The sequence below is a fragment of the Plectropomus leopardus genome, chromosome 15 (assembly GCF_008729295.1).
Source record: "Plectropomus leopardus isolate mb chromosome 15, YSFRI_Pleo_2.0, whole genome shotgun sequence".
NCBI lineage: Eukaryota > Metazoa > Chordata > Actinopteri > Perciformes > Serranidae > Plectropomus > Plectropomus leopardus.
The window spans coordinates 6,568,662-6,595,699 of record NC_056477.1 but is presented as its reverse complement, the minus strand read 5'-3'; the positions used below and the strand labels follow the sequence as shown (position 1 = coordinate 6,595,699).

The 27,038-nt window shown below is 38.0% G+C and overlaps 3 protein-coding genes and 2 non-coding genes across 5 annotated transcripts in view; 3 read left to right on the top strand and 2 right to left on the bottom strand.

Annotated features, from left to right (window-relative positions):
- Positions 1-1,577: 1,577 nt before the first annotated feature.
- On the top strand, positions 1,578-11,543 carry LOC121954573 (myelin and lymphocyte protein-like). Its single transcript, XM_042502160.1, has 4 exons — positions 1,578-1,668; positions 8,790-8,954; positions 9,274-9,447; positions 10,041-11,543. The coding sequence occupies exons 1-4, from the start codon at positions 1,582-1,584 to the stop codon at positions 10,113-10,115; spliced, it is 501 nt and encodes a 166-aa protein (XP_042358094.1). The 5' UTR covers positions 1,578-1,581; the 3' UTR covers positions 10,116-11,543.
- Positions 11,544-14,303: 2,760 nt separating this feature from the next.
- Positions 14,304-20,481, top strand: malb (mal, T cell differentiation protein b). Its single transcript, XM_042502162.1, has 4 exons — positions 14,304-14,513; positions 18,921-19,088; positions 19,188-19,310; positions 20,042-20,481. The coding sequence occupies exons 1-4, from the start codon at positions 14,421-14,423 to the stop codon at positions 20,114-20,116; spliced, it is 459 nt and encodes a 152-aa protein (XP_042358096.1). The 5' UTR covers positions 14,304-14,420; the 3' UTR covers positions 20,117-20,481.
- A 1,212-nt stretch (positions 20,482-21,693) lies between these two features.
- On the bottom strand, positions 21,694-21,787 carry trnai-uau. The gene is made up of 2 exons: positions 21,750-21,787; positions 21,694-21,729 (listed from the first exon to the last, which is right to left on the bottom strand). It is a non-coding gene; the product is annotated as a tRNA-Ile (tRNA).
- Positions 21,788-22,109: 322 nt separating this feature from the next.
- On the top strand, positions 22,110-22,203 carry trnai-uau. Its single transcript has 2 exons — positions 22,110-22,147; positions 22,168-22,203. It is a non-coding gene; the product is annotated as a tRNA-Ile (tRNA).
- Positions 22,204-23,442: 1,239 nt separating this feature from the next.
- Positions 23,443-27,038, bottom strand: part of mrps5 (mitochondrial ribosomal protein S5) — a 29,601-nt gene continuing 26,005 nt past the window's right edge. The window contains 4 exon segments of the mRNA XM_042502546.1: positions 23,443-23,963; positions 23,966-24,038; positions 25,364-25,500; positions 26,183-26,245. Coding sequence (XP_042358480.1) covers positions 23,815-23,963; positions 23,966-24,038; positions 25,364-25,500; positions 26,183-26,245 — 422 coding nt within the window. The 3' untranslated portion in view covers positions 23,443-23,814.

Sequence of the window (27,038 nt, the reverse complement as noted above, 5' to 3'; positions counted from 1 at the left end):
AAAAGCTCAATGTGGTAATAATAGTGTGAAATCTGTCACATACTAAAAACTGGTATCTTTTCAATAAAACACAATGGTTTTCATGTTGTTTGTTTCTGATAATGGTTTAGCAACAGAGATAAAAACTCTTACGAGTGTCTGTGTTGCAGATTGATTGCTAATGAACTGAAAAAGACAAAAAGGAAGAGGCTTCCTGCACAATAGGTTTTGTATATTGTGCCGAGTTTTAATCCCTGAGCCTGGAAACCATCACTCTGTGTTTGGCAGTTTCACTGGTTGACACACTCAGAGACAAAAGCACAATCTGACTCTTAACACACCACTGTGACTCACAGCTGATCGACAATTGACATCATCTCTGACAAACACTGAACAAAATAAATTTCATGAATTCTGGACAGTTTCTTGCAGCTTCCTGCAGTCTCTGCTGGTTGGATATTTTCTCTCCTGGCGTCAGGTGGAAAACTACAGTGTAACAACCACTCCCAGCTTCTCTCTTTGCTTTGTTTCGCCTCCAAAACCACTTCATCTGTGTGTCCCTGTTTGTCCTTCCCCATCCTCCCACACACTTTACCTCAACAGACCCTCCCTCCCTCTCTCTCCGTCCATTTAGCCTCAAAGTTAATTCAGCAGGAATGCAGTTCAGTGGGTTTCCATACAAACACGCAGATCAAAAAATGAACACAAACTTAAACTTGCATTTAACTGATAAGGAGATCAAAGGTTGGACATAAAGTTTCGTGATATAAGCCAAAAAAAGGCTGTTTCAGTTCCTGTTTTCATACATATGCACGCAAAATAAATAGACTAAAAACATATCAGGCTTGGATCAAAAAGTTTTGGGCTGCTGGATGGTTACTTTTGCAGGTCATGTATGTATTATGACTGTATAATATTAACCGATTACAGGACTTTTAAGCCCCTTTCAGACATGCACCTCCGTACATAAATGTGAATTAATGTTAAGGCTGCAGGAGCACAAGCTTCGATACACAGAGATAATTAAATATTGTTCACCTTTTGTTGTTTTAATTTAGTTTGGGAGCTGCTTTTCAGTGTGGTGCTACACTATAAAACTGCTGTCGAAATAAAAACTAAAGTGTGTCTGTGTTATGTAGGATTCTTGTGTGATCCAGCGGCTGTGCAAGGTAACCAAACAGAGAAGTAATTGAAATTAATGTGGAACTAGAATAAACATTTCATTGAAGTAAACTAATATAGCATACTTCAAAATAAAAATAAATTAAATTTTTTCATATTGTATTTGTTAACCATGGCTGTAGTGAACGGTGTTCACCTGCAGTATCCCTTGTGAATGCTGCATTAGTTGCCTCAAGGTCACTTTTTTGTGTGCATGTAAACAGGTGGTTGCCATTTACATAGACACAAGCCAAAAAGCACCTGTCAAACTGGTAGTTTCAACCAGAGGAATGGATGGGTAGGTGGAGGAGAGGCAGAGGGAGGTGCGGGATGAGGGAGAGGTGGGGTAGAGACAGACGGCCTTTAAAAAGCAGATTAAAACAGGTAACACATCTCATTCACACACAAACACACACACACACACACACAGTGTTTTGGACTATGGCTTCCACCACCTCGGGTGATGTTCTGCCCACAGGCGGCAGGATCTTTACCAGCATTCCTGATGTCTTCTTCATCCCTGAGTTTGTGAGTGTCTTCATTGTCGTTTTTCTGTTTTTTTGGGGGGTCCCTGTTTCCCCTCTCTCCTGTTTGAAACATTATCCCTTTAAGTCTTTCCATTTGGTGAGTCGTAGATCCGCTTTCTTTCATCTACTTTTTTCCCTATCATTTCTAAATCTCTCGGGTCAGCACCATTTAGATTATGATCTTGTTTCCTTGACTCTCTGTTCCTCCCCATCACTGCTCCATTGGGGCGAGTCTCGATTTCAGATAGGAATCTGCCTCGTCTTGTTATGTTGGTCAGCGGGCATCAGTGTTTGATCAGCGGGGCCAACAGAGTGACCAGCAAACTAACTGTGAAGATCAGATGAGCTGATGCAACAATAATAAGAAGGCTGGAGCCTCATATCTCTTTTTATTAATGATTTTTGGCAAAGAATTACCAGTTGTGTCACTCAGTAAACTTGGCAACCGGTTAAATTTACACTGACAGTTGTTCCCATGGGGCAAACTGTTTCCGGCAAATAATGTCATAGCAACGGGAAAACAGCAACTGTAACAGGTTTAAGCAGCAAAAAGCAAAATATCAAGCGAAAATGTCACGACATTTGAAAACTGCAGATTTTTTTATTTCAGCTGTAAGAGGAGGTCTGTGATGTCATAGCTGGAATAATAAATAGTGGTGGAGGAAGTACGCAGATCCTTTACTTAAACTGTGAAAATACTCTGTTACTAATAAAAGTCCTGCATTGGAAAAGTTACTTAAGTAAAAGTAAGTAATCAGGAAAACGGACTTTAAATATTGGAGTAAAAGTGAAATCTAGAAAAATAAATAAATAATTAAATACAACCCCCAAAAATAAAAAAATTTAAAAAGATGGCTATTAATTTTTGTCAGTTGGCTAATTAACAATCTTTGGAAAGCTTTTTGGTAATTTAATTTATAACAAAACAACCCCTCATTTTGAACTCTTTTTATGATTTTATTTAACATATTTTTTACATATGATAAATGTGTTTTTTGTTTTGTCTTGTTTAGTCTTGCAAAAGTAACCATCAGTTTTTCACAATCCAATTTGGGAACTTCATTCCCCTTGTGAACAGAAATTCAGTTTGTCATTGCTAACTGTAAATACCAAACCCAAAGTTTTTTAGGGGCATTTTATGTTGTTTGTATAGGACAGAAAATAAGGTGAGAGAGAGGGAATTGAGGTTGCAATCAATGTGTCAATCTTTAATAACCCAGATCTGGCTCTCCAATCAAACTTGTATCATTTACTAAATTTTACTCTTGTGAGCATTGATGCACAGACTTTCCTCTTCAGGGGAAAAGTGTCCACTCAGAGCTGCTTGGAAACTACTGAAATCTCAAATTTCTTTGCTTATCTCTCACATCTGTCCTTAAGGTGGAATATGAGACAATTTCCAACATTGGCACCATTAAAAGTCAATATTTTATTAAAGAAATATAACCTGACACACATAGCTCCTGTTGAAATGATTCAGAAACTATTATAGAAACTGCAGTTTCTGTACTGAAGATTAAATCTGTGTGACAAAGGTGGAAAAACGGCTTTAGTTGCAGGAGGTGTAAATCTAAACCAACCATCAAGGTTTACTTGCTGGCTTGCGTCTTTTTTCTGGCTGCCAGCCAGCGCACCTTTTCATGAAATAACCTGCTGCACAGGTGTGGATATGTACTGGTGATGTTAACTACGCTGGTCAGATTTGGCATTGTGCCTCTAAACCGTCATGGATATAGAAAGGGCAGGTAAGGTAACTGACAGATGTGTTCGCTCGGTGGCTTTTTTGGCTACTGTCAAGTGTTGTTTACACTGGAATTTAATGATGGTGAAGTTTCAAACAAAATTAAAAATTAAAAAAGACAGTATGTTGATAAAAATGTGGCAATGCTTTTCCAAACCCTCTGCCCTTAGCAATCACAAAATTTCACAACACTTTTTTCACCTGTGTGTTACACGGATGAATGAATGAAATGAACAAGACTGCAAATAATGTAACAATGTGTAGGCTACACACAGAGCGCAGTTTCAGTTGGCAGTAATTTAAAACAAATATTTCAAAATGAGCTGAGGTCATAAAAGGCTGCTGAAGTTTGGATACAACTGCCTCGTTAGCATTAACAGCCTGTTCTCATTCTGAAGTCGTCAAATACCGTTGCTTTTGCGGACGGCCGCCAAAAGTCACCTTTGCAGCTGTATGATACGCCTCCAGGTGGCATCAGCTGAGGACGCAGCTGGACAGAATCAGTTGTGGTGTTATGATACGCTGCTGGACAGCCAGAAGGCACCTGCTGCAGCAGCTTGATACACCTTTGACCAGCATCAGTTGAGAACGTGGCTGGACGAAAACTGTCGCATCAGGTTGAAATGCTGCCAGTAACATCATGATGATCATCATTGGCAGGTGGGAGGGGAGTTGAATGGATCCAACTAACACACATTTATTTAGGAGTCTGGTGCTCGCTTCCTGTGTGAATGTGGTGTTTTTTGTTGTACCCCTAACCATTCAACTCTGTCTCATTCCAAACTCGTAAAATAGCTTTGTCAGTGCTTTTGGCCTGAAAGCACAACGCCAAAAGGCACATGAAACACCACTCGACTGCACCAGGTGAGAATGTGCCCGATCAGAACAGGGCCCGGTGTGTGCCGCGTCCGCCTGAAACACACACGAGTGGCACCACTTGAGAACATGGCATGTGCGCATGAAACGCAACAGGACAGCGTCAGGCTGAAATGCTGCTGGTAACAACGTAATATAAGGAACACAAGGGAGCCTTTAGGATGCATGGGAGGAACCAACCCGGGACTTTGATACGTGAGCTTGGTGTTTGCTTTCCTTCCCCTAAACCTAACCATCTGTGCAAGCATGCTTTTGTTGACGTCCCGGTGTTGGTTATCATGTGCAGTTGTTGCCTAAACATAACCACAAGCAGTGTAATCCCACCATGTGCATTTGTTGACATCTTGGTAGCAGAATCGCGGAACGTCAATATCAGATGCAGAAGGATACCTAACTCGTGATATATAGACACGGAAGTCCTCTAACAAAGTGGGTACATGTGACGAGTTAGGGTGATAACCACTTGTTTTTGTAGCATAGTTCCACCATGTGCTGTTATTGACATCCCAGCGTTGGTTACAGCGTCCCAGAATGTCAACAGCAGATGCAGAAGGATACCTAGAGCATAAGACATAGACACAGAAGTCCACTGTAAAAAAACAGTTTGTGATGATTTGGGATGAGAAAGCACTGGGATTATGGTGCTCTGAGAGGCTCTGGGTGGGGGACGGCGGCTATAGTCAGCTAGAAACAGTTAATTAACTCCGATGGCAACTCATAGTAATACAAACACTTCTTTTTTTAATACCTAAACAAACCCCATCCAGCAGCTTAGAACCACCTGGCGGAGATATCTGATGCTTGAAAGATCGATTTTGAGTGGACCTTAAATGGGCTGCAGGCCAATGCCCTTTTACCTGGAATGGCATTTGAATCTATGGATAATGCTCCTCTTGTATGGGGAAAGATTTTTCTGATATGGAGTAGTACAGATAAGGCTTACACAATATTTGCTGATACACTACATGTGATAGCTCAAAGTTGTGTTTGTATTAAGTAATGCCGTGTTTCCACAGTGATGAACTGTTTGCTCACCTCTGTATCTCACTTTCCCAACGTGCTGTGCTCGGGTATTTGACTAATGTGGCTTTCCCCCATCAAAGGTTGGAATTTAAAATGAGAGTCATGCAAATGACGGGACTTGTTATGTAGTGAAAGAAATAGCTGACAGGCTGAGGCAGGTACATTTGAACAGGTTTGTTACTCAATGGATATCAACAGTTTGACCTGCTGTAACGAAACGACTGAGAATGTAGAAAACTTTGAATTTCTCATTTTAAGAGCCTCTTAATCAGTTTTTTGAGAGTAAAAAATATCCCTACAAATTAGAAATTACAAATTAAAATGCAGAAAAAGAAGTAGAATGAAATAAAAATAAAAGAAATATAGGTCATTACAAATGCAATATAATTATAAGTGTTAGATAATATACAAATATAAAAAGGCTGTGTGAGGAGAAGAAACATACATGATCCTGTACCTGTTTTAGGTGTGGGAACAAAGTTGTTTCTCCTTCAGCACATAACCTCCACAAACCATTTTACCCTTCATTTTAATGCACAAACTTTGTTTGAACCCACAAAACGTACTTGATTTGAATTTCTTATCAAAGGTTGAAAATTTTCTAGAATAAAAAAAACATTGCATATCACAAGGTTGACATGCAAAGAGGGAAAAAAGCCTTTTTAAAGGGGACATTTGATGTAAAAGTCACTGTTTATAGAGTTCAATGAATGTATCATGGTGGAGAAATATTTGAACTACCTGCAGGTGTATTGTTTCAATATGGGCGGGTTGCATTCTTTTTGTGTGGTCACATTGAATTTTCATTGCTGAGCAAAAAAAAAAAAAAATCATAGTGGCTACATTATGAATAGACTCTCCTGACTTTGAACTAGCTGTGTTTACACAGCTGAGTGACACCTGGTTTCACTGTGTTTGTGAGACAATTTACCAAGAAAAAATGGGCATGTTGTCTTTCTCTTGACTTTTACCTGACAGATAGATTTTAAGAGTGCACATAGATTTTAAAAATGCAGCTTTCCAAAGCGATGGCTGAAAGGAGCAACATTTAAAAAAAACAAGCCTGGCACTGATGCTTTGCTGGACATGTTCAACAAAAAAAATCTAAATAACTTCAACATTTACGATAGACACAAGCTTGAAATTGTGTCTGAACAGTGAGATTCCCTGCTTTGTAGGCGATTTAAATTTACAACAATCAGAGCTGATTTGTGGTGCTAAGGGGTATGAGAGGGCCATTAGCCACCCCACTTTACGCCCCTGGCCCTCATTCATTTCAAGTCACAGATCTGTGCATCACAGGTGGAGTAATCCCATAAGTTAGTCTTTAATTTTGTTTTTTTTTCAACTTTCAGTTTAGATGATGAGATTGCCCCATCTGCCCTGCTACCCTACACACCACACATTGTTTACTATCCAAAATAATGCCCAGGACATAACTCGCTAATAAAAAGGCGTATTTGCACCAAACTTCACATGGAACTTCACATTGTAAAATAAAAAAATAACATTTAATTAAATTTTTTAAAAAGAAAGGTGAATAAAAATAAAATAAAATAAAATAAAATAAAATAAAATAAAATAAAATAAAATCCCCTGGTTGACTTCGGGGTCTTTGTTTTCACTGGGCATTTTTTTTAAATGTCAGATATGGGATGCCCACACAAAGCATGCCTGTGAGTTGCAGCAGAAAGAAAGATATGTTTTCTGACACTTGATACTGACTGAAAGAATAAGCTCAAGCAATTTTGTTGTCTATAGGCATTAGAAGGTTTAAGCATGTCTTATGCTTCCACAAAAGATATCAAACTAACCATAAAACCAGTTCTTAACATTTTAACACACAACAAGCATGTTTAAATTTCATTAATTCAGATAAATAGCTGTTAGAAACCTGATTATTCCTGTTGAAACTGCACCAAAAAATCACTGCGTAACATGACGTGTAAAATCGTAAGGGGAAGGGGCCTTTTGTCTTGTTTCCCTGAGTAAATGTGAAGGATTTCTCTCCACGAGAGAGCTGTGATGGCAGGTATATTCTCTACATGTGTTAGTCCCTAACCTGAGAAGCAAAGGAGTTTATTTGTTGCTGCAATTGTCAGAAATGTTCCCTCTAGAAAGCTGCTTGTTGAGAGCTGAATGCACCTCTGAAAGTGTTTGCTGCAGCTCAGCTCCTGCACACCTGATACTTAACGGCTTCATGGTGATTGATTGAGCTGCAGAAACACCTGTGGGGTGTGTGTTCAACCCTCAACTGCTCAGCTGGAGAAAATCAAAGTTAAGTCACAAAAGACCTTTTCCACTGCAGTGAACTTGTCAACATTTAGAATAACGCTGTTCTATTCAAGTGTCTCAGTATCACACGCCAAGCATAAAGTCTTATTGCACAACAACAATTAAAGGACACTAAAAAGAAAAATGGTTTTCCTGTACACAGTATCTACAGAAACATTTCAAAGTGCCTGTTATCACGAAATAAATGGTGGAGGTTCATGCTCTATCTAAATGCCAAAGACTCTTTCAAGCAGAATGTTTGTTAAAGGAGGAGAAAGAAAGACTGTGAAAATACACCCAAGAGTGACAACATTATGTTTGTGTGTGTGTGTGTGGTGTGTTTTCGAATTATAGTCCTTAAGCCCAACCCACATCCCAACCCTTATTGTGAAGGAGCATCACCAATTTTACATATTTACACATGAAGAACTGAGGGAGCTTTCTACAGTCGAAAAAAAAGACAATGAATTTAGAGCATGTGCTGCAAAATGTGAATTTTTACAGATATATGCTGCAGTCACATAATCCTCAGACGGTCCCATTTCCCGAGTTCGGAGGTCATTCTTCACACATTAGTGTATTCATGAGCTTTAGGTCATAATGTGGAAACAACATGGGTGCTACAAAGAAGATTTGTACCACTTTTTTCCCTCCATTTAAGGTTTTTTTTGGGACAGAGGGATGTCGTATGCTGTAAAGCCCCCTGAGGTAAATTGTGATTTGTGATAATTGGCTTAATAAATAAAATGATTGAAAAAACAGATTGAAGCTCTAAATTACAAAATGATTTTGTCCCAGACTTGTTGCTGCACTAGTCCACCCCCCTTAAACTAAAATATTGTTTTATAATGGTTATGAATAACTTTTGTAACTACTGTAGGTCAGTCTATGTAGACAGAAACTGTTTAGACCTTATACCCGATATGAAATTAAATGCTAGCAAAAAAACAAAAGTGCAGATAGGAAATGATTTAGTTTCAGTAGTTTTCAGTAAACTTTTCAATAATAACAATGCTGACAAAGTAAAAACATGCACTTCCAGGATTCTAGGAAACTGCTTATTGTTCATCATCGCTGACCATTTGATTAAATTTATTTCAACATTGTAGCGAACAAAAACATAATTTAATCTCTGTCTTTCTCCCTGAATCATTTTTTCCCCTCACCCCTCACCCATCTCCCCCTCCCTGATCTGTGTCACCCTGCAGGTGTTCGGAGGTTTGGTTTGGATCCTGGTGGCGTCCACTCGGGTCTTTCCAGACAACCCGCTGGGCTGGGTGATGTTCGTGTCCGTCTTCTGCTTCGTATTCACGACACTTTGGTTTTTCATCTTCCTCTGCGGAGCCAATCAGAGCAGCATCTGGCCCTCCCTGGTTAGACACGCCCACCACCTCCTGCTGATTGGCTTATTTGGATACATGGTTAACTGTGGATAGATAGATGGCCAAAAGTATGTGGATGGTCAAAAGTATGTGAGCACTGGGAAGTAAGATGTCTTCCCCAAACTGTTCCCGCAAAGTTGGAAGCAGAGTTTTCAGTTTAAAATATATTTCTGTGCTGTAACATTAAAAATACTACAACACACAGGGGTGTCCACATACTTTTTGGCGTGTAGTGCAGACTTTTTTCCTATTGCTGCCTACTTCCTTCATTAACTTCTCACTTCTCTTCCCTTCCTCTGTGTCCTTTCAGGATGTGGGTTATCATTTTGTGGCCGTGGTTTTCTACCTCAGTGCGTCGGTGGATCTGGCTTACATCACCGTCCTGAAAGGCTGGGGTTTGACAATTGTGTCCGGTTTTCCGGATTTGACGTTGTTAATTGATCCTGACAATCTCAAAATCTACCGACTGGACATTGCTGCAGTGGTATGTCAAACACACACACGTAAACATCCTAACTTTTGCTATATTTTAATGTTTGATACACTGTACCTCATTCAAGACGACACTCTAAAATTCAGTCAGAGAAAATATGAAATATAAATAATTAAGTTCCTGTTATTTTTTTCTATACAAAGTATTTTTTAAATTATTTATGTAACTACAGTTTCCTCTTTTACTTGTCATTAAGTAGATTTAAGGTTTTATCACCATCGTCATATATACAATAAATTATCTTTTTGTCATCATTCACGTCATCATTCAGTCAAACTGGAAATAATCCACGGGACATTTTATCTGCATAGTTTTGTCATTTTATACATTTTTTTTTAGTTCAACTTGACAAAATTTGGCACCTTTGGATGTTGTGAGATCTCAGGTAGAATTTTTAATAAAGTTCTGTGAGTCTGAATAACATTTGGCTGCAGAGCATCAATTTTTAATGAATAAGATACAATCTCACCTTGCAGCTTTAATGCAATCGTCTCTGTGTATACAAATCAGATTGCATCCCTGTGTCATTTAAATCAGTGTGTTAACATCTGTGCCACCATGTGTGTGTGCGTGTGTGTTTTCAGGTGATGTCCTACATTGCCACTCTTCTCTACTTCCTCCATGCCATTTTCTCTGCCATCCGATGGAAGAGGTCCTAATAAAACAAAACACAAACTAAGTACAAGAAGCCCAACAGAAGAACCAAATAACCAACGAAACACGATTGAATTTTTTTATTTTAATTTTTATTTTTTCTATTTTCATGTTAGCAAGAAGAACTTACTTTTAATCCAAAGTGCCAAAACATCAAATGAATGAATAAGCGGGAAAAACAAGCAGGTTAACTGATAAATGTCACGTGTTACCCCACTATTGACCATTTCTTAATCAAAGAGAGGCAGAGGTTTGGTCAGAAGTTAAATGAGTCTGTTCAAGTTAAAATATGTTTTCATAAATAATTGTATAATTAATACAGTATAGAGAAGGTTAATGAGTGTAAATAACTAATTTAACCACAAATCTAATTATATATCTTGGAGCAAGTATGACATTCAGATATTGTAAGATTTTTTTATGAGGACATTTTTTTTTGATGCACTGTATTTTTTTCATCAAATAAGAAAAACACTTTAAAAGGATCAGTTCATTCAAATTCATACCGAAAAATAATAATATTTCTTAACTTAACTCTGGACATTCTGAGTATTCTTGAGGTAGAAAGTAAGTACAATAAAAGTTTTTCACAGCTTTTAAAGATACATTTCCAGTGCTGCTACCACCAAGTTACATTCACCTCTACTGTATTTCTGAGTCAAGGCCTCCAACATTATGTGTAGTACACAGTATTATTGGAACACTGGGTACTACACTTCCCATAATGCAGCTCAACACCCCTCCCTGGTAAATTCCATGTCCATAGTTTGTGCAGATTATAGTGCAGTCTTTCTTTTATACATTTTAAGTCTTTTCATCCCTTAGTGACATTATCAGAGGTTGCTTTCTTAGACTGTGTGTAAAATCCGTGGACTGCCCCTTTAAACTGTCTAATGAGAGACCTCACTCAAACTGAAACAGCTGGTAAATGAAGTGTGCTAAAAGCCTGTGGTGTTCGTTTCATTTTGTGTCCAAATTTAACATCTAAAGGGAACAAGAAATAATTATTTATTTGTTAGATGTAAAACTACAGAACCTGATCTGTGTCCGGACATCACTCAGCAGAGTTTAATTAAAATGTCATTGGTCATTGTTGACTTTGCTATATAGGTAAAATAACCGATGATCCCAAAATTTGTCACAATATTACAGCGCCAGAGGTTCGGCTCCAACATTTCTTCAAATAAAAGTAACACTGAAGCATTTTACTTAAAATTGTTCAAAATTTTCAGCAGCAGAGCTTAGTGTTAGAGTAGCACAGTACATTTAAATTGCTAATAAATCTTGTGCCGATAAAAAACTGAAACCTTGAGTATCTAAAAGACTTGACTGAAGAGAGGAATGCCCTTTATGTCCTGTATGTTTTCTCAAAGTTTACGATGAACAAAAAAATAAATGGATAAATGTCAATGAATAAATGATTCTCCCTCTTGATCATCACACATTTTTTAAATTTTATCTTTATTTTTTAATAAAGTTTTTTTCTTTTTTAAAACGGTCAGTTTTGATGCATGTTATAAATGGATGTTTCCATATGATTTATTCTATTTTATTTTATTTCTGTTGCATTTTTATGAGAACTTCCAAAATTTGAGGATGTTAATGTTTAGATAATTTCACTTCACAGGTGTTTTGGGGATGTGAAATAAATTAATTGAAACATTTTGTCTTTTGTGTTCATTGGATGTCTTGGGATTAGCGCTGATTCTGAAACACAGATTGTGTGTTATTAAGACAGCAGTTTCACACCTTTCATTACCATAAAAAGATTGTGTGACAATACAGTTAACTTGTCATTTTCACCTGTTTATCATTTTGCAACACAGGAAGTTTCAGCCTTTAAAAGAGTTGTCTCCCATGTTACACTCATGTATTCTGTAATACTCATGTAACATGTTACATTTTTATATATGTTTGTTTTTTTTATTTTATTATGGATATGTATGAAACTGTATTTTTTTACTGTTTAACAGTCATTTTATTTTAAATTCTCAATTCCGATTTTAAAGTCTTAATTTCAGACTCCAGAAAATGCATCAGTAGACTGAGCCAGAGACACTTGTATCCCTCCTTTTAACAAGCACAATGAGGGGTTACTGGCATGTTTCATAAAAGTTCACGAGTATTCAACACTCAACAAGAAGCTGGAAAAATCGCAGAAAAAAACCTAGAGGGAGCAGACAGACGAGAAATAAAGTACTAAAGAAAAACACGAAGCCAAACTACAAACAAACCACTGTTTGAAGAACATGAAGGGAATCACAAGGACTCAGAAAAGACAAGAGGAGCACAAGGACTAAATAAACAAGGAGAGCAGGGAGATAATGATGAACGGGTGAAACAAATCAGGGCGGGGCAGACAATCACTTTAGCAGGAAAACACACAAGGAAACAAAGTAAAACCAGCCGTTACACATGAGGAGTGAACCCACAAAATAAAACAGGAAACAGACTAAACATGAACATGCAAAAAGAAAAAAAAACACAAACAGAAAACCCTGAAAACAAAGTCTACAAGATAACTGACAATAAAACCAAATATAATGAAAGTTGACGAACATACAGAGTGGTTTATTGTCTTCTCCTCCTCCCTGTTTTTGCCCTGACTTACCTGCATTGTACTGTCAGGTAAGTGGTGTTAGTATCACACGCTGTAGCCTCAGGGCATAAGTTCTCTGAGTTAATGTGTCTGAACATTTTCAGGTTTCCAGTCTGCATTTATCATGTATTAACCTGTGTCTGAAAAAGTGATATATTAGCTGCACAATTATAAAAAAATCGTCAGTACTTTAACCACCTCAGTATGTAAACAGCCTTTTAAATTTTACTGCATTTTGTGTCTGGATTTTTGCCTTATTAAAAAATGTTTGTTGTTCTCATACTGTGGTCCAAAGCAATACAGTCTTGCAAAGAAATGCTGCGTCTTGCCTGTTTCTTCATTTTTTGCTTATTTTGTAGATTAAGCTTGCATGCAGTTTGTGCATCAGGTTTCGCCCAGTCGCTGGAGAAAAATATCAGCATTGTACATTTTTTGCAATCCATGAATAGGTAACCTTTGCATGCAAATCAACGTTTCTGAAATTGTATAATATGTAATCTGACTTTGTCATCTGGAAAGGAAAGGATGGTGTTACCTGCTCAGCTGTAGACTACTTCAGACCACTGTTCCAGACCAACAAAAGACAAAAACAGTTATGTTTTAGCATGCTTTTTAGGCTCCAAATGTGGGTATTTTGTAGAAAACAGTCAGCAGAGATAGTTCCACGAAAAGTTTTAGTATCAATTGTTTTTTCTTAAATTATGCTGCTTTTTTAATGTGAATTGTGTCCCCCAAAAATGATATTTTAAGCCAAAACATAATCTTTTACTAACCATAATTGAGTGGTTTGTGTGCCTAAACCTAACCGTGTATTAACTACAGCATTGTTGAAATAAAGGTTTCCATGAATCCAAGATAAAGTAACATGCAAACGTAAAATATCTGTGGTTTGCAGAAATGTAAAATGTCAGCGTTTTTTCTAGTGACTATGTTGATGCAACACACGCATGCCTGGAAATCAGCATGCAGTACGCATGCCAGGCTGGTAGTTGGTGGGTGTAATTTTGCATAGTAAGTTTGCATTTTCAAGGCCCCAAAATGCTGTTGTCGTTTGCGCGAAAGGACAAAAGTTTGATGCTAGAACCCTAAAACACCTCCAGAGCTGAGGGGGCTGCAGAGTCAGATGACACTTGTGTTTTTCTGTGGGCTTGTGACCTGGAGTGACCTCTTTCATACTGTACACAATCATCTGATCTATTAACATAAAAATATCGATAATAAGTGCAGATTTAAATTAAATCTGTGTAAGTATCTGAGATCCATAAAACCCATTTATGAGCATCTATATTTTGAAAAGAAACTCCTGTGTACATTACAAATACAGTCTGCAGGCGCTCAGCTAACACAATGTAAGGGTCATAAAGTCAGAGCTCAAACTCACTGAGCTGTTTCTTTACTCAGCAGGAACAATGAAGATATTTCAGCTGCACGGGTTTCACTGTGGCCCCCCGGGACACAAAATTCCTCCTCTGGTAGTTTTAAAATCCTTTCGCAGGTCACCAGCTCACATGAAACACCCGGTAGCCCAGGGTGCTGTCAGACGGAGGGTGTGTCTGGTTTGTGCCAGTGTTGTGAGACGGGAGCAGAACGGGTTTGTCAGCTAACTTAGCTTTCCTATAAGGGTCAGTAACACCTACTGCTGCTCCGTTAGTTGAGAGGTGAGGGCAGGACGCTCGCTGTAGACTCGGCACCGGAGAAGGAACAGGCAGTGATGGCTGCAACTACTGCTCAGCCTATGGGGAGCCTGCCCAGCGGACTGGAGATCTGCACCACGGCCCCGGATATATTTTACCTGCCTGAGCTGGTGAGTGGATAATGATAGAGGACAAAGCAGCTGACCTTGAAAGCAGTACGAAGGATTTTTATTTATTTGTTTCATCAGTTTTTTGATTTCCTTTTTTTTTTTAAATTAAACTGATTTAATTTCAATGTATTTTTATGCAACAAATATTGTAACTAATGGTCATGAATTCTTTTCATGGAAACTATTTAAATTTTTTTCCAAACAATATATATCTCAAAGGTCATCCATCCTTATGCATATAATTCATATAATAAATATAATTCATAAAATTTAAATGAATTAAGGGACAAAAGGCTATTGGTGGACACAGAGTCACTGTTTGGGGCCTCAGCTGCACATTTTGCAGTTCACAGACAAACAAAATGCATGATTTTTTTTAAATTAGTCCACATTTTAGTATGAATTTTTCTGTTATAACTCCCGATTCGATAACTTCACGATCAAAGTTTGCACTTTGAAAAAAAACAAACCATAATTTATTTTAATTTTGTGGTGATAAATCTTCAAATAATAACGATTGTTGATTGATTTTTAACTCTTTTTATAAAAGAGAAAAAAAATGTGCAGACGATGGGGAAATGTCTTCCTCACATGGGAGGAGCGCCTTCATTCGTCTTTTCACAGCTCACATTTCGCTCATATTGTATTTGTGCTACTAATCTAAGAAGGAATGCGGTCAGCTCTTCTTCTCCCTCAATAATGACAAAAGATAGAAACTGCTCAAATGACCAAAATGCACCGAGGAAGTGTTTCGGTTTATTTGTCTGATAAGCGCTCCGACATTTAATTAGGTTGTTTATTTTAGCTTTTATTTATCAAGGGAAGGGTTGTGATGAGAATGCAGGTTCAACGTTTCTAACGCCCTGCTTCTTCTGCAGATGTTATTCTAATGTGCATCTGCATATGTTAAGTCTTGAAATATGAACATTAGTACAGATTTCTTGCTTCTCTGCTGCTGGGCACTGATCGAATGCCTTTTTTAAGAGCATCATGGCAGTTTAACTTCACCAAAAATTTCCTTTGACTGTTCAGTTCTTCCAGTTGAAACAGACTGTATGAAAATGCAATTTTAAACTATTAATGTCGATCGTCTTAACTAAAACTAAGAAGGAGAGGAGAAAGTCTGACACTATAATGATGATTTTTGGTTTTAAATTATGCCAGTTAATGATAAGCAATGTATGCAATCTCATTCTAATTTTTATTTTTTTTAATTTTTGTTATTTATTTTTTTTATGAACCATATTCACAAACAACCGGAGTTGACTAAAATGGTGACGAGTGATAAACTGGGAAAAATGTTAAATAATTTTGCTTTGATGGTGCAACATTGTCTTGAGAAAATCAAGACATGAGTGTTAAATGCATTGAGAATCTGTAGACTGCACTGATCTGATGCTAAAAAAGTCAGCCATACAATATTTTTCTGTACTTTTATTATCACACATGGATTGAACCGAGCACAGTGATCTGACTTTTAATGACCCTGACATGCATTTATATTTGGTTACAGTTTACGGTGATGAGGTGTTTAATGAACTGAGAAACTGCACTCCAAACATTTGTCCTTTTTGTAGTCTACCAGATGAATTTTCTGTTTTTCCTTCTCTTTTTCCTCTCCCTTATTTGCCAAAGTTGGTTGGCTAATTAAAACTAATTCAGTGCACATGTGCTGAATGTTTGAGATTTTGATTAGCATTGTTTTGTTGACTTGCAGGTCAAAGACAAAATGTTCCAACGGCACATTGAACTATTGTGACTGAATTGCAGTTCAAAATAGTTACATTATCTCAAAATTTGGTGTTGACATAGACGTCTGGATGTATTTTGCAAATCACCTTTTGAATTGCGTACTGCTTGTGATCCAGTTGTTGGTCTTTTTTCCAAAGGTTGTAAGACTGAAATATTATTCCTTTTTTATTTTGTTTAAACGTTCAGTTACGTTTGAGAGAGGAATGCACTTTTTCCTCCTAATATCAACCTAATATCAAGCAGCAGTAAAACTTCTGCTCTTAGACCTTTAAAATGACTGAGGAAAGTTATTCTAGTGACTATATCCTGTCACCATGCAGAGAAAGTGTAATAAGCTTTTTGTGAGAGGCAAGACTTGACATAACAGTTGGTACTTATTGTTATGTTTGCAACAGTTGATTCTGCATAACTTGTGGTTAAATTGACACAAAGCTGCAGTACCCTTAATATGTGCATTCACTTTTGGACGCGCATATAATCAGTCAAGTTGTATTACATAATGTAACACTTTGAATTCCAGAGTTTCGACTATACGGATGTGGTTAACACGCTATCTGAGCTAACCTGGCAAACCAAACACCACCCATCCTGTATCAAGGGACATGAAGAAAGTCAGGAGGCGTTTGTTTATTCAGCATTTAGAGGGATGTGACTTCTGATTCTGTTCATTTGTTATTCAGACACTCAGTTTTATTATGTTCTCATCTGACTTTTAATTTATATATATCTATATATATTACTTGTTTATTTTTTTTTTTTACATTTTGCAGTTTTGATTGACTTTAGATCTGTGCTTTTATAGACTGTTACATATTCTTCGTTAGTATTTAAAACCTTTGAAACCTTGAAGCAAAAAGGTTTAATTCTTTTAAAAGCACGGGAAAAGGCAATGAGCAATTTGCAAGAAACTAAAAGGTGACAAAAGAAACAATCTTAGAATTAATGTTTAAAAGAAAGGGTTAAAATGCACTTTTAGCCTGTAACTTCTGATCCATGTGTAGCCGTGTATATCCGCCAGCAGCCATGTAATGTTTCATCAATAACACAGATGGCCTCACAAAGCACTGTCCAGGTCAAAATAATGGCACTGAAGGATACGAAACAGCAAAAGGAGACACATTTGGATCAGTTTTCATGAAGGAAAAACGGGTTTCGGAAGAATAAGATCATCGCTATTTTCATTTGCTTATGTAGGCTCTGTCTTTCCTTTCAGCTTCTAATTGTCATTACTAAGGTGGCTTTAACAGAGAAACCAAAAAGGTGTCGCAACTTGTCTCAGTTAGACAGAAAGATGTAGGTCACAGGTCATTTTGGGTAAAATAACCAGCCGTAGGAGCAGAAACCTAAAGTATCAAAATACATTTCTGTTGGTGGTAGGATTTTATGTCTTCAGGGAATTACTCCAGTGCAAAAAAACATTAATTTTAGTCATGTCAGCCTGAGAACAGGATTCAATGACTTGCTGTTGTCACTGTCACAGTGTGACACTGAAAAGAAGAGATTAAAGATGGACAATAAGGGACACAGATGGAGGAGCTGAAAAGAGGTTTTGAAGAAAGGAGCACTGAAGGAATACTTCACTCACAAAATAATCATTTGCATATCAGTTGCTCAGCACTTGTTACGTTGAACTTGTGAAGAAAAGGTTTTTGTTGCATGCCTCCACAGAGAGCAAATAATCCAAAAATGGCAAACATTCTTGAGGAATTAGAGTTTCCCAAACGTCTCCTCAAGTACCACTTGTTTTAGATCTCTCCTGCTCCGACACAGCTGATTCAAATGAGCAGCTCGTTATGAACTCTTGAAGCTGCTTGATGACAGCTGATCATTTAATTTAGCTGTTCTGCAGCAGGGAGAGATCTAAAACATGCAGGACAGGTGGTACTGGAGAGGGGGTTTGAGAAACGCTGAATTAGAGTTAACAGACGCATAATCAAGTCTCATTTAATCATTCCTATACTCAGAACTTCCCCAACACAAGCATTTTCACTTAAACCAAACACATCTTAATATCAGTGTACTTGAGCAAGCGCATGCATTTGAACTCTGCAACAATATTTAAGCCTGGGCATGAAATTTTGTTCAGACATTCATGCATATCACATTAATGTCAGTTTAACCCTTTAAAAGCAGCAAATACTTTCCATGTGCTGCTTTCAAATGCCATGCACATGTATTTAAACCTTTGAGCCCTGAGCACATTGTTGTTATTTCTTTCAGAAATATGGGGAAAAGACAATGAGCAACTTTTGAATGAGAGTTTCCACAAATTGCAAGGAATTAGTAGATTTAGATAATCATTTTTAAGAAAGATAGGGGAAAATGACCAGGGAAAAAGGAAAAATGCTCAGGAGACTACATTCATAATTGTTATAATTACATATTTAAAATTATGTTACAGAATGATATACTTTTAAGGGCTTTTTGCCTGTTTGCTTTATGAACTAATTTTCAGATAAATTTCTTGTACTTAAAAAAAATTAATTTCTTACCAGTTTTAGATAATTTCCTCTTTATTTGCTCCTTGCCTTTTTTCTCATGTTTTTTAACCAAATCACGCCAATTTTCTCAAGTATCAAAGGGAACGCTAAAAAAAAAGCAAACAAACAAAAAAACACAATACCAACCACCCACCTGTTTTTTCTGTCTTTGCAGGTGTTTGGAGGCCTGGTGTGGATCCTGGTGGCATCGACCCACGTAGACCCTCCAAACCCTCTGGGCTGGGTGATGTTTGTCTCCGTCTTCTGCTTCGTCATGACCTTCCTGTGGATGATCATCTTTGCTGCTGGCGGTCATAAGAACAGCTCTGGCTGGGCTGCTGCTGTAAGACCTGAGAGACAGAATCAGATCAGAATGAGAGAAAGATATAAAAGTGATGCGCTGTGGCCACGTTGTAATATTATTTCATTTGTGTGTGTTCAGGACTTTGCTTACCACGGCCTGGCAGCGTTCTTCTACCTCAGTGCAGGGGTGGATTTGGCGTACATCACCATTCAGAATAAAGAAGACGTATTCAAAACCTACCAGATCGACATCGCTGCTGTGGTGAGAACTGATTTTAGGACAGAGTATCAACAATTTGCACTGTATTCACTGAAAAACACGACTAAAAGCTATCATATCTTTACATTTCTGGAGCCAGAGGGTTTTTCATCTTTCCTCAAACCCTGGTTTGGAAGGCTTAAAAAATGTTGCAAATTTGTTTTCCTACAGGGGTCCCTGCTAAGCCACCAATGTCCTCAAATCCTAGAAATGCCCCTAGTTTTAACTAATTGCATGTTGTTTTTTGCAGTATATTTCATTTCATGTGTTTTAAGCCCACATGTTATTTAAATTTTATCCAAAAAAGTAATATGTGGTCATTTGGAACCTGTGGCTGCACCAGTTGGGAACTACTGCACTACAACATGTTATATCCTGTTTGTTTAATCTTAAGAAAGTGTATGACTCTATGAGCAAGGCTGAGAAAATCAAATCAAAGTGAACTTTAGAGGCCTTGGAGGACAGATTTTGTCACCTTTGACAGATCCAGGACAGCTGTCTCCAGTCTTTGTGCTATAAGCTAAATTCAACTACTTGATATTTATTGTGCAAGCATGAGAGTCGTATATCTCCTCTCATCTAACTCTCAACAAGACAGCAAAACACCTTATATCCCTAAAATAGTTGGCAACGCAGCAAATAACTATTCACACAACAGGCTGATCCTCAACAAACAACAACATCTACAAAAAGTAGATTTAAGTCTGTCTTGTGTGTTTACTTGTGTGTTTCAGGTGTTTGCCTTTTTGGCCACACTCCACTACTTCATCCACACCATCCTCTCCTCCATCCGATGGAAAAACTTCTGAAGAGCGACGCAGAATCGCAGACTCGTGTGTCCGAGAAGTCCTGTGCATCCTGTGTGTGTGTATGTGAGCATATGGTGGAATTACCCACGAGTGACATCAAACCTCGTCAGATTTATAACGTAGGTTTTAAGCCCAATTTTCGGACATTTGATAATGTTTAGTGAAGCACCATAAAACATTATTTCAAGCATGCAGGAAGCAAATGAGGAGCTGTACTGTAGAAAAGTATTGTGTTCTTATGAAAGCAAAAAAAAAAAAAAAAAAAAAAATACCATAATGTCGAGATGATGAAACTGGGAAAGTGCTGTCATTTTGTTAGACTCAATTTAAAATAGTTATTTTCCCTTTTTTTCTTTTTTAAATACATTAAGTTTAAAACCATTATGTTACCTTTCTTACATGTTATGCTCTTAAATCTAAACCTCTCGCTGCCATCAGAGCCATATCTCCTCCTTTTTGTTATTTGTGATCAGACTGACACACGTTTGTTTCAGTTAGACAACTACAGAGAAAGCTCTAAAATATTTCTCATTGATTTTTTTAATTTTTCATCTTTTTAAATGACTGCCAATTAGTTTTTCTTTGTCATATAGCTTCAATGCCAGCCAATCGTCAGTACTTAAAGGATGGTGAACTGTAATTTTTAGCTGTAAGGCAGAAATTTGTATAGTTTTGCCATTTTTGTATTCTCAAGATTAAAACAAGTCACAGATATAAACATAACTGAGTCCTTTTTTTATGTTGCTCTATTATTCGTTTGATTTATTGTTAGTTTTAATAGCCATTGTGGAGTTTTAGCTTTACAGTTGCTGCAGTTAAATCTACAGTGTTGTTGTTAGTCTCGTCCTGTCACACATGTAACAGTGGACACATATTTACCACTTTCTTATTTCAACATTTAAAGAGTTGATAGGCAGAGCCAAGAGTGCTGAAATGATAACAATGGCTATGATCACAGCTACATTTTGGAAAACAACAATTTTTGATACAAACTATTTTTGATGCTTATTATGTTCAAAGGGACCTTTCAGTGATTGTAGCTGTCATTGAAAACAACATATAGTAACTGGGGTCCCCATTAACTCACCTGATACAAAGCGTGCGCCCAATGTGCCAGAGCTGTGTCCTTATCGAAACCCCGGGGGTTCGATCCCATCCTCTGTCTTTCTGCTGCATGTCTCCGTCTCTTTTTACTTGACATTCTTCAGCCTTGCTATCAAATAAAGTCAAAAAGATATTATTAGTAAGAACCATTCTTACAATCATGCCCCTTTTTACACAACTTTCAGCCATGCAGATATACAGTTTTCTGCTGACACTGGATGAATCCTCCTCACCTCCTCTGTAGCACCACCATGCCACTGAAGTATCTGTTCATCCAGAAAAATATCTACTGAATGCACTGGGACACACTTTGGTCAGTGGTGGAAAAACTACTCAGATACTTTATTTAAGTACTAAGACATCAATGTACAAATATTTGATTATGAGCTAAAGTCCTGCATTCCAGTTTTCCAGTGTCATACTGACCTTGAGTAGCAGAACAGGTGATGTGGACACAGGTCAGTGAACTAATATGCTCCAGGTGAGGCTTGAACTCACAACCTCGGCATTGCTCTGCAGTGAACTGTCTTATAAGTACCGCGCGCTGACCGATTGCGCCACTGGAGCTTGAAACAATGTCATGTAGGTTGCTGTAAAATGATGAAAACTGAGACGCCGTTGTTGATAAAAGGTTTTGACTTCTTCAAACATATTGTCACGCTTTCTTTGTTTTGTTGGTTTGGTTTGAGGTTTTGAAATTGAGAACAATCAGCAGCATGTCATGATTATAATTCAGCTTTATAAGAAAATTTAAATATGTCAGAAGATTTTCGGGTTGAAATGAGAGACAAACTGGAGTGTTTGTTCTTTTGCCAGCAGCAACATCATCGCCTCACAACATGAGCCCAGGTTTAGTATAACTACTGTATGTAAGGAGGTTCAGAAACAGGCTCCAGTGGCGCAATCGGTCAGCGCGCGGTACTTATAAGACAGTACACTGCAGAGCAATGCCGAGGTTGTGAGTTCGAGCCTCACCTGGAGCATTTACAAACTTTGGACGATACAGTGTAGATATGACCTGTCGTGTTTGACAGGTATATCACAGTGCTGCATTAGCAGTTTGCGTTATCGTAGTGTCTTTGAGCAAAGATACCGTGTGTTGATGATATACTGTTATATAAACCACCTCAAACCTTTCAGACCAATCAACAGCTGCAAAACTTGTTTGCAACATTCAGTAGCGTCTTGACGGTGAAAAACATCATAAATTAAGTTGTAATACAGACATATTTTGTTATAAAACTAATTTATATTAATTTATTTGTAACTAATGGGCTGAAATGTAGACTAACACTTTGACGTGCTCCAAAGCCGATCGAATCCTTTATATAGCTCCACTCTTACTGCACAAACACTGGAGAGATATCAATCTCCGACTTTTCCTTCAAACAATGTTTTTCTACAACATTTCCACAACAAAAGTGGGAATGCCTCAACAACTGAAAAATGCCCTTTTTTCGTCAACGCTTTTCTTTGGGGGTTTAACAGTATATTGGTACTCAATTGCTAAAGGTATTGATTGAAACAACCCTGTAGCAAGTAATAAAAACATCTCCAGTCAAGTGATGCCTGCATTTTATCCTTCTTATTCCCAGATCTAAACAAAAACTAAAGACTTTTGGTTTGGTGGTTTTGTTTGCAGCCTAAATGTGACCACAAATGCAGCTACAGCTCATTCAGTCTGTGGTATGGTGAGTGTATTTGACGGAGTTGGCATTTCAGTGTGCTAAGATGCAACCAAAATGTTTAAAAGTACAGCTATATTACACAGCTGCAACATCTGGTGGCATTTAACATTTCCATTTACATGATAGGTATTATGTTAAAAAAAAAAAGTATCAAATTAAGTAGTATATTGGTAGTGATATCGCTTTAAGGGTACAGGTATCAATTTTAAACAATACTCAGCCCCGACTGTTAGGCTGAAACCTGAGATGTAAATACAATGAGGGTGTAAAACATGTTAGAAAATACATTCTTCAGATGAGATTTCATTCTCCCAAAAATCTGAGAAAATTTTACTTTGATTCAATTAATTTTTTGACCAGTTATTAACCTAGTGAGAAGGACATCTATGTTTTTTTATATTTTATTCTTATTATTTTATTTTATTATTTAATGTGTAACCTTTCTGTTGTGGAGGAAAAAAAGTTCCTTTGTTTACAGATACAACACGCATTATTTAATGCTTCAGACACAGAAAGGTGCATATTACACACTTCTTGTTACAGATCCATATTTTATTGCATTGATACATAATGTATTTTGCAATGACTCCAGGTGGATAAGGGATTTTTTTTACAGTTATTAAGCAAACATTGATATCTAGGACATAAATATTTGACTAAATGTCACTATTGGCCTTCACTGTATGTATCTTGAGAATTATGTTTTCAAATGGGATGTCCTCTGTGGTAAAAAATGTAACTCTGTTGGCAAAACAAACACAACGCACTAGATTTATTAACAAAAGCTGATAATCTGCTTGAGATAAAATGTTCTTATTCTTCACATATTTTCAGCTTTTAGCTAAAAATCAGTCGCCGAGTTCTGACAATCCCAGCCTCTATCAGTCCGATCATCTGTCTCCCACACTACCAGATGGTGTGTTTGACATGCGCCCAGATCGAACGTTTGGTGCCCTGAGCGGCTCGTACGTTGTCCCAGTGCAGCCGGGTGTTGGGGATGTCGTCCTCACGCTCCGGGTTGGGTCGTGCCCCGTCTTTCGGAGTCGCCACAACAACGGAAGCGGGCCTCGCCGTGAATCAAACTCGACGACATGAAGCTTCTTCTTGTCAGCCAGATTCTGGTGGACTTCCTGCAGAATGGAAGAAGAACAAAAGGGCAGATGTGAGTGAAGACAGCGATAAAAAGAAGAGGGGAAAAAGAGAGATGTGACGAGGCTCCGAACTCAGCAGACGTCCTCTGCAAGGCTTGTTGAGTCTGACAGAGGAGAGGGAAACAGAGATTAAAGGAGCTTTTTGTAATTTCCTGCCACCCAGTCCAACCGAACAGGGGGCAGGATTTCACACTTTAAATGTCGGTCTACTAATGTGCCCATACAACTACATCATACGCTATCTTATGATCTTCATGTGTGGCGTTTGTGGTTAGTTAACTTTATAGAATAATACGAAAACAGTCACATCGCACCATTTAAAAAGTTTATTGTGAACTGTAAACCTACAGCTTGTGTTGTCATTAGTTAAACTAAAGTTATGTTTATGTAAATATCCAACAGTAGATGTTACTTACCAGTTTAAAAGAAACGTGTGTTTGGCATCAAACTGCATCTTTTTACCCTCCAAAAACCATCTCCAGTGCTGGGAAGCCACACCAATATTTAACAGTTTTGCTGCTTGTGATGGAGACAACAGCCGATTTCCAGGAGCTTCTGCCATCGTTGTGTTTTTGACAAACTAATTCACTGAGACTGTAACTTCTACACTGTATCCACTGACTCCGGTGTTGTGACGAGGACTGTTTTCCTGTCGATATGTGTTTCCCCTCCACCTAAACCTGACCCAAACCCATAGTCCTAACCATGACCACGAGGGGGTCACTACACATAAACACGGGGGAGACACTATTCGACAGAGGAACACACTTCAATACAACACCGGCTGGCTCAACTTCACCCTGTCCTGCAGCAAACTACAGGCTACAGTGACTCACTATTGCTCTCAGGCCAGGATGCATTTCTACAGAAGGGACAGCGCGTCCCTGGCTGCTTAGCGGTGGATATCTCTGGACATAAAGGGCATTTTGGACATGACCTCAAAGTTGATAGGGTTACTTCATACTTTGAATATTTCAAACTAATATTATATTATGCCCTGATCTAACATGTACCTCCTTCAAGAGAAGAAACTGAGTTAGATTACAGCTCAAGAGTATCAGTATCTACAGTGTATAATATAAATCATATTGTAGACAGAGACACATTTCAGATGTGAAATGCTTGAGTGACAACCTTAATTTTCTTTTTCTTTCTGATTACATTCTCCATGCCTTTTTCACTTTTTCTAAAATATTTACTTTCCTGTTTCTGACTTTCACTTCAAGAGAAAGTGGTGCAAATAAAACTAATTTCTGAAAACTCTCAAATGAAAGATCCCTCCCACCATGCCGACATGACTTCACCTGCTTGGCTAATCCAGTGAAGAGGGCTCTGGTGATGTTGAGCAGATTGGCAGATCCCTCTAATTTACAGTACATGTCCTGGATGCCGATCAGCTTGCACAGAGTGATGACCGCCCGGTGGCAGTGCAGACCATGACCTGCACAGACAGAGAGACAGAGTGAATATGCACACATTAATGTCAGTATGACTGAGCGCTGCGGTGGAAAGTATACAGTACATACATATATACAGTCTCCTCTCACTGTACATGTCATTTTGCAATACTGACAGAGTGTCATACAGAAAATTATCTGGAAATTTTCCACATACAACCAGAGAGAAGAATGCAAGGATAAACTGCATGGCAAAATGACAGATGACAAATTGCATTTTTTTCATGAGTTCTCAATTTTAGAATAGGTATTTACAAAAAGTTTCCCAGGAAAACTGTGTAATTTGATACCAGTTCTGCAGAAAAAAGAGACTGCTTAAATTAATTAATTCTAATTGTGTAACCTACAGATTTTATTAGTCGACGCTCAGAAGGTTAACATATGAAAATTGAAAGTTGTTCATGCAGAAAAATCATACAAATTAATTGATTAATGACTACTTAACATTTGTTGAGTTTAAAGTGATTTAGGCACTTTCTTATTTCCCCTGTTATTTCTACCAAAATCCATATTTTTTTCTATGAAGCTTGCTGAATGCAGACCAATAAAAACAGAATGACCTAGATTTTTATAATCTTAAAATATTTATTGCTCTATAGCCCAACTCTCAACACTAGCCTTCACCTTTTTTCCTACCAACTAAACACTTAATGAATCTACACTTACCTTCGGGTTGTTTCTTCATGTGAAGCGTCGTCCTCTTGCACTTGGATTCAATGTCATGATAAACTGTTAGACAGACAACAACTGAATTACACTCACTGGAAGTAGATCAGGGAAGAGAAATTAAACTAGAGCCAAATAAAACAATAAACTGACAAATTTACTCCAAAAAGTCTCATTATCTGAACGTGTTTTGTGCCATTTCCAAATGAAGGCGCTTGTGTTTTGTTTTGCATCTTTTCTCCTGTCCTCCCTCAGGTCTTGTGTTTCTCTACCTGCCCACCAGATGTCCTTCCACATGCCAGCGTCTCCTGCTGACTGCAGCAGCTGTGGCTGATTAGTTATTCAGACACACGGTCCCGGAGCGGGAACTCGGTGCCGCTGAACGAAGTCTGAGAAAGCGGAGCAGCTCCGTAGCTTGAGGTTGAAATCTTGTTCTTATGTCACATCACTTCTGAAACGCCACACCAGCTGCTAACCGTGCATATTCTGGACATCCAGTCATTGAAATTTAATGCTTATGAGTTCGGTTTCGTGCTTGGATGCTGCAATAACAGTGAGGGAGTTATGGACGGGATGAATAAAAGAACAGAAAATTGATGAGAAGCAGTAAAAGTAGAAAGTTTGGTGTTCACAGGAAACGTCTTGCTGCGTTCAGAAATCTAAAATGCAAAACTAAATGTCAAAGACACACACACGCACACATGCACGCACGCACGCACGCACGCACGCACACACACACACACCGCACAGGGAGATGAACATTTGCTGTGGCTGCAGGAGGTCCAGGTTGAATAGTGTGTGTATGTGTGTGTATATGTGTGTGTCTTGTTGTGATGTGTGACTCACAGACTCAAAC